We start from the raw sequence: 11238 nt of genomic DNA on the forward strand, positions 1-11238 counted from the left end.
ATGCACTGTATGGCCAACAGGTCACACATGAGTGTGCAACCAAAAAATCAGCATACACACTGCATGGTCATGATTTAGGCATTGAAACCAAAACTAAACTAGTTGTCAACCATGCAACTATATAGCCCTTCCCTGTACAACTGCATAAGTGTGACTAAGCCAGCTAAGATATGTACTGCTTTGATTTGCAAACTCATGTATGAGTGCATACCCTTGTGACAACAGAGCACACATGAGTGTGCAACCAAATGAACACATATACTGCTTGAACATGGTTTACACAGTGCATCCATCTGAATACTATCGTTTGTGCAACTGGTTAGCCCTCACTGTGCAACTTCATAAGTTGGCTAGCCAATTGAGATTTGTATATGCATGATCCAACTACATTTGCGTTTCTGTGCAACCATGACAACAAAATAGCCAACTGGTTATTTATATGCATGGAACTTATTAGAAAACAGAGAAACCACACAAATACATTTTGAGAGGGTTGAGCAATAACATTAGAACTATCCTCTCGGTACTCTTATGTACTTCCCTCCTTCTATTCCAACTCAAATCGTCGCCCAAAAATCAAAACATACAAACGTTACAGTGTTAGCTGACTAAAAAAACACTTATTTCACCACCCAATCATTCAGTTTCTGCAAGGACGATGGAACACACATAGAATTGGACTATTTTGCTTCAGTCGTGTACTGAGTAGCAGACTAGCACTCAATTAGAAAAAGGAAAACTAACATTAAAAATGTAAATATACACTAGACTCGTGTGCCAGGACTACTAGCAAATACTACTATACTGTATTGACATGCAGGCACCCAGAATCGCTAGGCTATGATGGTCCAGTCAACGAATTTCAGACGAGAAGGTGTCAATGCTCTCCCACGGAACCCTTTTGCCTGAATCAGGCCAGAATCGCTGCCGGCGCTGGGACCTGACACTGCTGCACCTCCGCAACAGATCATGACAGGAAAGACCACATCAGACACCACCACCACCGGAGGCTGCTCCATCTCCGCCATCACGTGACACAGACATCAAACGCCACCTTGACCAGAGGATCCTCCACCTCCGCCATCACGGTGTCCAGGCACGTGCAGGAGATCATCAAAGAGCAAGCAGATGGGGGGAGTGGGCTCAGTCTGGGCCGGAGGGGAAGGAATCTCAACCAACCTCGGGCAGACGAAGGAGACGACGGCCGCATCCCGTCGACGACGGCGGGGCACGGCGGCGATGGGGCTGGATCTGGTTGCGGAGCGGGGCAGTTGGAGAGGACGCCATGGTGGAGTGGGCTGATGGTGGTGCGGCCAAGCCAACCGTCGTCGTGGTGGTGCGATGACGACCTCGGGGCAGAGCCACACGGGGTGGTCCTCCCCTCCCCCGATCCGCCGGTGGAGCGTGGTGGCCGGTTAGTGGGAGGCTCCTGGTGGTCGGCGTTGAGGGGAGAGGCCGGTGAGCCCCCTCTGATCCAGATCCGTGGGGAGAGTGAGAGAGAGACGCGGGTGCTATGGGGAAGACAGAGAGAGAGGCTGTCGGTGGGGTGGGCCGGGAACTTGTCAGATAGCGGTTGTGATGGCCGGATCGTGCGGCCGCGAGCCAGCCGCTCGATGTGTCCAAATAGTGCGTATGCACTTTTTAGATTTTAGGTATAATAATAAACAAACTAAGCACCCATATGCATGCGTTTCACAAAAATGATAAACATGACACCAACCCTTTTTCTTTGTCACGTCATATGCGGAGTTCACACGGTGATGAGAAAGCAGGTTAGGCAGAGCCCACAGAACGCAAGTAGCATCATCATTCCTGCCGTGCATTCCTCCACGCGTCACGTAACGTTATGCGAATATGTGCCGCGCAGCGGAGAAACGCAGCCCCTTTCGGATCCTGTGGAAACGCAACGCAACGCAAAAGCAAGCTCGAGATTTATCACGTGTATGTTTTTGCCCCTTTTTGTCTCGAAGAGAAAAAAGGAAGGTTGGTGGCGTGGGGAATCGGATGGACGGGCGCGCGGCCACGCTCCCTCGGCGGCCACCGTCAGATGCGGCGGGCGCGTTTATGGCGCCGCGCCGCGCCACGCTCCCCGCGCCGCCGCCGTCCGATGGGCGTGCCGTGCACGGCGGGGATCGCGTCTCATCCAACCCCCCCCCCCCCCCCCCCCCACCGACCCGGCCCAGCCTCCTCGCCATTTCTCCCTCCCACTCTTCTCTCTCCAGTCTTCCCCCGCGCACGCGGCCTCCCTTTCTCTCTCCTCCCGCTTCCCTTCCCTCCCGTTGCTCTGTCCCTCCCTCGCTCGTCCGATCTACATCTGCCCCCTTCTCTCTCCGTCTTCGTGTTTTTCTTCCTTCGTTCTCGGCAGTGTCAAGATTTGTGTTTCTTTTCCCGGAGCGGCGGCGGCGGTGGGGTGGTGGTGTGGTGGCGCGGCGGGAGATTCAGGGAGATCTAGCTCGATCTGCCTCTGTTCTTGGAGCTCGAGGACGCGGGGAGGCGAGATGGCGGCGCAGGAGCAGGAGCAGCAGGCCAAGACGAGCACCACCAGCTCGCTGCCGTCCAGCAGCGACCGCTCCTCCAGCTCCGGCCCCAACAACCTCAAGGAAGGAGGTACCCACCGTCTCTCCGTCTCCCCTCGGATTCCCGCTCCTTTGCTCGCTCGCTGACTGAATCCGGCAGCTCAGCTCGAGAGTCGAGACGCTGACGACGCGTGTCTATGTGTATGATGTGGTGGCAGGCGCGGAGAGCGACGAGGAGATACGGCGGGTGCCGGAGATGGGCGGCGGGTCGGCGTCGTCGGGCGCGGGGGACGGCAAGCAGCTGCAGCTGGCGGCGGCCGGGGGCGGGCAGGCCCCGGCGGGGAAGAAGCGCGGGCGCGCCGCCGGGGACAAGGAGCAGAACCGGCTGAAGCGGCTGCTGCGGAACCGCGTGTCGGCGCAGCAGGCGCGGGAGCGGAAGAAGGCCTACATGACGGAGCTGGAGGTGAAGGCCAAGGACCTCGAGCTCCGCAATGCCGAGCTGGAGCAGAAGGTCTCCACCCTCCAGAACGAGAACAACACGCTCCGCCAGGTACCGTATCCACCCCAGATCCTCCCTCCCAGCACAATTGTCTACTGTCAGAGTCGCCATTGCGATGCTGAATCTTGCATGCTTCCTCGCGATTGCGGTGCAGATACTGAAGAACACGACGGCGCACGCCGGGAAGAAGTCGAGCGGCGGCAAGGGGGGAGACGGCGGCAAGAAGCACCACCACTTCGGCAAGGGCTAGCAGCAAGAGCGAGCTTCTCTGCTCTGCTGCGACGATGGTTGCTAGGAACCACCCAACGTCTGCTCATCTGACCATTGTAGGACACTGCTGTTGTTGTTTGCTGCCGCAGTTTGACGCTTGTCTTGTCTTCTTCTTTTTCACTCCTCTCTTCTCCACGGTTGCCCGGTCGCCCGCTTTTGATGTCTCACTGCCACTGTTGTGTGTGCCCTGTCCATGGTAGCTTGTTGTTAGGAATGTTGATCTATGTGAACATTGGTTGTGTATTGTACTGTACTCTTCTCTTCTCTTCTCCAGCATTGCAATTTGGCATCTTCACAAACCTGATCGCCGAGGAAAAGAACTTCAAAAGATGGATTTCAGTTCACATCCAATGGCCTACCTAAATTTATCTCCTTCTGAAGCCGAGGTAGGCATGGCCGTCTAGAGAGTCGGCGTATAGCAGCTGATGTGAAACAAGAGAATTTGTATCATTTGCTGAACTTTCATCGTAGACAAAAAAAGGTGAGAAGGTCAGCCAAAGGGGCTCTCTGTGCTTCGTCAAAGAACAGCTGTCCTGAAAATGCAAGCAGCTACTGACGAATTCAGCACTGAATTCAGAACAGCTGAGGAGCTATGTGACTTACAATTGCCTGATGTAGTTTTATTCAGGCCATAACATATTCTGTGGCAATGGTTTTAGTAGAGCAAATTGACTTGCAATGTGCAGAGGGGAAAAAGAATGACAGAATTTACAAGAACACGCAACGGCCGTTCTGTTCATGCTTGGCATTCTTGTACCCAACCCAACACAGACCCACAATATCAATAGGAGCAGTCAGGGAGGGGACCCTGATATAACAGTGCTAAACTGAGCCACTTCATTTATTTATCCGGGTATCACATAGTACATCATCAAATTACCAAGCCCCAAAACTTTTTCGGCGTGTATGGTCCGCCGTAAAGTAAGCGACCACTACCAGGGTTCAGGTCTTCCTATCCTTAACGAACTACTTTCTTCAAACACTAAACTTTAACCGACTCTTAACCACCTTTTCAGCCTTTTCCTTCAGAACATGTAAAGTTACCGTGCGCGTATCAGTAGCACCAACACCGTGGTAGATCCGATCCGAGAGCACTTCACATCACACCTACCAGTAATTTTTCGGCATCATCGACGGCCAGACTCACTCAAGAAGCCTCAACGGCGTGGAAGAACGGCTGGAGGATCCACCCGTTCGCTACGTGTGCGTCGCTCTCATCGTGTACTCTGCCACAAGCTTTGAGAACAGAGACGACTTGTTCTCCAGCAGCTTGGCCGGCGTGTCACGCTCCACGGCCACACCTGCATAGATTGGCACGGCGTTTGTCAGACCAACAGGTATGACAAGCACATGGGATTAGTAGAAGAAATAACGAGGCGCGATCGCGATTTGTTTTAATGGTCTGATGGCTGACCGTTGTCGAGGAGCAGAACCATGTCGCTGTCGAGGACCGAGGTGATTCGATGCGCAATCGTGATGACCGTCGCCTCAGAGAAGTTCTCGCGCAGTGTTTTCTGGATCATGTTGTCCGTCGCGGTATCCACTGAGGCAGTGGCTTCGTCCAGAACCAGTATCTTGGTCCGCTTCAGAATCACTCTTCCAAGGCAGACAAGCTGGCGCTGGCCCACGCTCCAGTTCTCTCCGTTCTCGATCACTGCAAGGCAAATTTACAGAAAGTTTCAGTTTTCGAAAGAACATGCAGTACTGGGAAAAACGTGAAGAGTATGCAAATTCAGTACAGTATTAGACTTTCAACTGCATGACTAAAAATAAACATATCACATATCAGACCTGGCGAGTCGAGTTTCAGCTCCTTCTTCCTGACCTCATCTCCCAGCTGACAGTTATCCAAGGCCTGAAATGGAGCAAGCAAAGGATTCAGACTGCCACTTCCAAGAGGTTCTCGACTATTTTGTAAGTATTTGACGACTGACAAGAAATGAAGCATGTGAAAGCGAAACTACCTCCCAGATTTGATTGTCATTGTACTCGTTAAGAGGGTCAAGGTTGCTCCTCACAGTTCCCTCAAACATCGTTGGATCTTGTGGAATGATGCTAAGTCTAGATCTCAGGTCGTGCAGCCCGATGGTGCAGATGTCAACACCATCTACCAGTATCTGACCAACAGTAGGCTCGACAATACGGAAAAGGGCCTGTATGAGTGTTGATTTACCACTGCCTGTTCTTCCAACAATACCAGTCTTCATGCCTCCAGGAAAAGTGACGTTAAGGCCCTTCAGAACAAATGGTAGTTGTGGAGCATATCTCACCTGCAGAAATTTGACAAATTAAGGAACATCACTATCTAGAATAAATTGGCCATTACTCATTTGATAAAAAGCTGAATTTACAATTCGTATCCCATCAGACTGGATTTCTAATAGTTCACTCACAATGGCAAAAATATGACATTTCTGCACAACAACACGGTAAAAGAAAAGGAGAACATAGTTAAACAGGAGGGAGAAGGAAAGGGTACTTACATGGACGTCACGAAGCTGAATTTCTCCCTCTGACGGCCAGTTACTGGGCAACTTATCTTCTGACGTTGAAAGTGGGGGCTCTTCAGGAATGCTTATGTATTGCAGAATTCTTTCTACTGATATGATCTTGTTCTCCAAATTGCACATGCTCCACACAACCCATGCTTGCAGCATGTTCAAGTTAAGCCCATATGTGACCGCGAGACCAGCAATACCTGAAAGCAGGATGTAGATTTAGTTGCAAGCCCATATCAAGTCACGTCTAATCTGCTAACGTTACTCGGTATAAATATTGTTCCGAACTAGTAACATCCTAACCTGGATCGATGATACCAGTTGGTAGACTGATCAGAAATACCAAAGCGAATGCAAATGTGAAGGACGACAGCGTATCCAAGCGGAAACAAAGCCACTCCATTGCTGCAGCATTGTAGAATTTCGGTCGAGAGTAGGCATCCATTAGATGGCTATTAGTTGATACAAACTGATGTTCTTTGCCAAAACTTCTGATGGTGGTTGATCCAGTAATTGATTCAGCAAAATGTTGTATGATAGGAGCTTTGCAAACCCCTACCAGCCTTTGCAGCTCTCTGGCCGTCTCAATGTAGTAGCGCTGCAAGATGATAGATGTAATAAGGTGCTGATCTTGCAGTGAAAAGAACATGAAGAATAAATATTAAATAGATTAAATTACCTGGTACCAGAAGCAGATAATGATCACAGGAACGAACACAAGAAACACCTGCCATGCTACCTGAGACATCACCGCAATAATTCCAACTAGTTGTATGATGGAAAACGCAACAGAGCCCATCTGGTAAGCGATGTTTGTATCCACTTCGCTTTGATCAGTTGAAGCCTAAACAGTTCAATCTTGAGTGAGTAATAATCGAAGTAAACAAATCAAACTTACCAGGAAATCTGAGGAGATGCAAATGACTTACTCTATTCAAGATGCGCCCACTTGGAGTGGAATCGAAGAAAGACATAGGAGCTCTGAATATGGCCATATGCATCTTGTTGAACAACAGAGTTGCTGTTTTGTATGCAGCTGTCACAAGAAACAGTGCCCTTATGAGGATGCACAGCGAACTTGCAACAGCCAATGCCACGAAGACATAGATCAGTGTCGACGTGCTCACTGGAGGCTCAGCGTCTTTCGACACAGGAGAAGCCCAAGCCATCCAGTAATTGCTAGCAATCTGAAGTACTTGGAAAAGTAGCTGTGCTATCAACACGAATGGTACGAGAGCTCCGCCGTAAGCCAATGTGAGGTACTTCCAGTAGACCCAGAACCCCACCCTGCCCTTTTCTCTTTCTTCTTCCTGCACCAGCTGCCCACTCTGAACCTTGTCACCGTCGTCTTTGCCATTTTGTTTATCTTTCTCTTCAGCTGATGACAATGACCTGGATAGGCTTAAAGAGATTGTTTCACTGCCTCCATTAGCAACATCAATCACGTCCAATGCTGTGAGAGCATCTTGGTGAGCACCAACCAGTTCCATTAGCTCTTCCCCTGAACCAAGTATATCGTTGTATTTGCCTGCTTGTGCTATCCTCCCACCCTTCATTACCTACATTAAAATTATCTTCTAAGGAGAACCGAACAATTTATGGCAATAAAATTTGCATGAAACATTCGCCAGTGAAATTCTCACCAGAATAAGATCAGCTGAAGGCAGGAATTCAATCTGGTGAGTGACATAAACCACTGTTTTTGAAGCCAAAGCCCCAAGCAAGCATTCCTGCAAATGGAAGAAACCTTAATAAGCAAGATGTTCTCAAACTCCTATATTGAACAAAAAAAAGAATGTATTATACCTTGAAAAGGTGGGATCCTGTATGGGCATCGACTGCGCTGAACGGATCATCAAACAAATAGATGTCGGCATCCTGATACAAAGCTCGGGCTATCTGAATCCTTTGCTTCTGCCCGCCACTAAGATTTATGCCTCGCTCTCCAATGACTGTCTTGTCACCGAATGGCAAGATCTCCAAGTCTTTCTTCAGCGAACACCACTCAAGGACCTTGTCATATTTCTCACTGTCCATCTCCTTGCCGAAGAGTATGTTGTCCTGAATTTTGCCACTCTGTATCCATGCCGTCTGGCTGACATATGCCGTTGTTCCGCAAATCTTGACCTCTCCTGATAGCTTTGGCACCTCACCAAGAATGCAAGAGAGCAAGCTTGATTTTCCAGAGCCGACCGTCCCACAGACCGCAACACGCATGCCTTGCTGAGCTTGAAAATTCAGGTCCTTCAGCGTTGGCAGTTCAGGTGAGCCGTCCCAGGAGAAGCACCCATTGCTGACCTCAATTGCAACATTGGAGCTACCACTTGGTAGCCTCTCCACAGAGTCAGTCGGCAACTCCTCAAGGCATAGGAAAGATGCTATCCTGTCAAGAGACACCTTGGTCTGAATCATCATCGATATTGTGTCAGGAAGGTTGTATATTGGTTCCTGAAGCACCCGGAACGTGGCCAATGCAGACAGCACCTTCCCTGACTCCAATGGTATCCCTAAGAGCATGCAAGCTCCGAAGGTTACCACGGCGACGAAGGTCGGGGCACCCCAGAACACGAAGGTGGCCGCGGTCGATGTGTAAAGGTACTTCTTGAGCCAGCTTGTCTCTGTCGTCCTGAGGTCAATGATCTTGGACAAGAACTTCATTTCCCACCCCTGCAGTTTAAGAATCCTCATGTTGCGCAGGATCTCAGATGTCGCCTTCATCCTGACATCCTTGCAGTCCATGAGCTTCTGCTGGAACTTCTCCTGCATTTTCATGGGAGGCACATTTGCAAGCATGACCACAATGGTGGCACCGAGCGCTGCAAGCGACGCTACCCCCAGGGTGGAGTACAGGATGAACAATGCCATGCCTACTTGGAGTGGCACCAACCAGAGATCGTGCATGTACCATGAGAAGAGGCCGACACGGTCGGCGTCCACGCTGATGATGTTGATCATCTCGCCGCTCGTGCGGCTCTGTCTGGAGGTGCTGGACAGAGAGAGCCCTTTCTGGTACACGACGGAGACGAGCGCGGAGCGAGCACGTATCCCGGCTTGCTGTAGCCGGAAGAACCAGTGCCGTTGTGACAAGCACTCAAACACCTTGGCTACGATGAATGTGACAACAAGGAGCTTCCCCTTGCTGGCGTACCTCTCGTCGCCGTTGAGGTACTGCACCAGGGAGTCTATGAGGTACGGGCCAACGTAGGTGGCCAAATTGTAGATGAGCGCGTAGAGCGCGGTCACCGCGATGTGCCACCACACGGTGCGCACAAGGGCCTTGGTGAGCTTGAACGCGGTGAACTTGGGGCCAGAGCCGTCGCCGGCTTGCGCCTCCAGGTTCGTCTTGAACGAGGGGAGCAGGCCGGCCACGCTGTCGGCATGATCAAGGTCCGGGACGTCGTCGAGGCCGAGGGCCTTCTTGTTGCCGACGGCGAGCAGGGGCCCCATCCAGGAGAAGGTGAGGACGCTGAGGAAGCCGGCGCTGGTGAAGAGGGAAGCATCGACGGTGTCGTCGCCGCGGCTCTCGCTCGCGCCGTTGAGCAGAGGCTCCTCGGAAGCAGAGCCGCCCGTCGTCTTGGCCGAGAACCCGGCGACGAGTAGCGCCACGGCTGCGAGGACCTCAACGGCGTCGCGCGCCCACGGAAGCGCGGGCACGGGGAGCCCGTAGGAGAGGGTCGTCGCGGCGTGGACGGCGACGGCGAGCACGGAGAGGAGAAGGAAGAGCGCCCACCAGAGCTTGAGCGGCGCGGCGAACCGCTCCTCCCCGCGGCCGCGGTACTGGAGATGCAGGTAGGCCGCGAGCAGCAGCCACGCCACCGCGCGCGCCGCGGCGTCCGCCTGGTCGGCCACCGCGTCGGGCGCCCCCCACCCGGCCTCGCCGCTGTTGTCGAGGTACCACGAGACGAGCGAGTACGCGCCGAGGAAGACCTCGGACGCCGCCAGAGCCCAGGTGGCGCGCACCGCGAACTGTCCCCACCGGAGCCGGATGCCACTGCCTCTCCCCGGGGCGGCGGCAGATTCCTTGCCGCGGGGGGCGGGGGCGAAGAGGAGCCGGGCCGCGACGGCGAGCGCGAGCAGGAGGTGGGCCCCGGCGCCGAGGCCGTGGAGGAGCGCCGGCTGCAGGAGGACGGGGAGGGCGGGCTCCGCCATCGCTGCCGCGAAAGGCGACGACGACGGCGACGCCGCGGTGGGCATGGGTGGGCGCAGGCTGGGTGAGTGGAGCGCCGGAGCGGGCGGGCGGGGGTTATATAGGGGAACGGGCGGGGGGCGGCTGCGGCGCGGCTCGGGACCTTGGGGTCCAAGACACCTCCCACCACCCCGTGTACCTACCCACCCGCGTCTCGCCGCGGCCGCGACGGAGGGGAGCCAAGCAGTGATGGGCGGATCGGAGGTGGGCGAGGTGAGTAAATCAAAATCGGGGTTTTGGTGGTGGCGGTGCCCCCCGGGCGATCGCAACAAGCGGTGGCGGCAGCCGAGATAAATGAGCTGCAGAATCCCGGCCCGGCCGGCCGGGGTTTTGACCACGCCTCCCTCACCCGTCCCAAGAGCAATTAGTTAAGAGTATCTTCTACTGCACGGTTTAAAAATCCCCTTCGCAAAATCCGACGACGAGATAATAAAAGGTGGTGGCTCTGTTGGAATTTTCCGAAGGAAATGTGGTATTAGCATCCTGTAAACCGTAGGCCAAATATAATGGCTTTGTGTAATTTTTCTTTCCTTTCCTTTTCTTTACTCCCTCTATAAGGAATATAAGAGTGTTTGGATCATTAGTAGATCACTAAACTAGTGATCTAAACACTTTTATATTTCTTTACGGACGAGTGCTTTTTTAGAGTATATATGTGCGGCTTCGATCAGAGTAAAATCTGCCAAGCTGCTATGATGATCGTCAATCTAGAGATAATAAGTCCAACAGCATCCTGGCATTTCCTTTTTCAAGTTATAAGTCCAGTAACACCTTATTGGTGACTTGCACTTTTTTTTAACACATTGGTGACTTGTACTTGATCGGGTAAAAGGAAGTCAGTACATCTCACGCTGGCACCACATGCGGGTTCAGACGATGGAAACCCTCTCCCGATAACATCGCTGCCTAGCTTTGTCGTTTGTGCCTCTTCTGTAAATGGAACTACAACAATTTTTCCGCTTGTTTCTTTTTTGAAAATTTACTACTCCATCTCAGGGTTCTTTATTCCTCCATCTCAGGGCTACAATCGGCTAGTACAAAGCTTGAAAAACAATCTGGTGTATCATGCAACCAAACACCGGTGCACACCCCAATTATACCACGTCTAACTAATTCGTGAGCCACTCTATTTTGACCATGACTAATTTTATAGGGGATAAAAAAGCTTGAATCTCCAGGAAAGATTTGATCTCAGCCATCAAATGGCTATTCCTAGCCCAAACCAGTGAAATGCTAGTGAGAGCTTGCAAAGCAACAGTTGTGTCCGTT

General features: G+C 52.2%; 2 protein-coding genes across 2 annotated transcripts; one reads left to right on the plus strand and one right to left on the minus strand.

Moving 5' to 3' along the window:
* The first annotated feature begins 2015 nt into the window (after positions 1–2015).
* On the plus strand, positions 2016–3538 carry LOC109774451 (transcription factor HY5). Its single transcript, XM_020333171.4, has 3 exons — positions 2016–2607; positions 2735–3066; positions 3170–3538. The coding sequence occupies exons 1-3, from the start codon at positions 2499–2501 to the stop codon at positions 3263–3265; spliced, it is 537 nt and encodes a 178-aa protein (XP_020188760.1). The 5' UTR covers positions 2016–2498; the 3' UTR covers positions 3266–3538.
* A 561-nt stretch (positions 3539–4099) lies between these two features.
* LOC109774444 (ABC transporter C family member 3) lies at positions 4100–10320 on the minus strand. The gene is made up of 10 exons (XM_020333163.4): positions 7590–10320; positions 7427–7513; positions 6713–7342; positions 6463–6627; positions 6087–6381; positions 5769–5983; positions 5250–5555; positions 5077–5140; positions 4700–4939; positions 4100–4586 (listed from the first exon to the last, which is right to left on the minus strand). Exons 1-10 carry the CDS (start codon positions 9975–9977, stop codon positions 4483–4485), a joined length of 4494 nt encoding a protein of 1497 aa, XP_020188752.1. The 5' UTR covers positions 9978–10320; the 3' UTR covers positions 4100–4482.
* Positions 10321–11238: the final 918 nt, after the last annotated feature.

This window comes from Aegilops tauschii, chromosome 3, assembly GCF_002575655.3.
Source record: "Aegilops tauschii subsp. strangulata cultivar AL8/78 chromosome 3, Aet v6.0, whole genome shotgun sequence".
NCBI lineage: Eukaryota > Viridiplantae > Streptophyta > Magnoliopsida > Poales > Poaceae > Aegilops > Aegilops tauschii.

Bases quoted from the DNA above. Each gene is read 5' to 3' on its own strand.
- LOC109774451 (XM_020333171.4), top strand. From the start codon at position 2,499: ATGGCGGCGCAGGAGCAGGAGCAGCAGGCCAAGACGAGCACCACCAGC. The intron at 2,608-2,734 runs GTACCCACCGTC...ATGTGGTGGCAG, and splicing joins CAACAACCTCAAGGAAGGAG to GCGCGGAGAGCGACGAGGAG. The intron at 3,067-3,169 runs GTACCGTATCCA...ATTGCGGTGCAG, and splicing joins AGAACAACACGCTCCGCCAG to ATACTGAAGAACACGACGGC.
- LOC109774444 (XM_020333163.4), bottom strand. From the start codon at position 9,977: ATGCCCACCGCGGCGTCGCCGTCGTCGTCGCCTTTCGCGGCAGCGATG. The intron at 7,514-7,589 runs GTATAATACATT...TTCCATTTGCAG, and splicing joins CAGGATCCCACCTTTTCAAG to GAATGCTTGCTTGGGGCTTT. The intron at 5,141-5,249 runs GTAGTTTCGCTT...GCTCCATTTCAG, and splicing joins ATGACAATCAAATCTGGGAG to GCCTTGGATAACTGTCAGCT.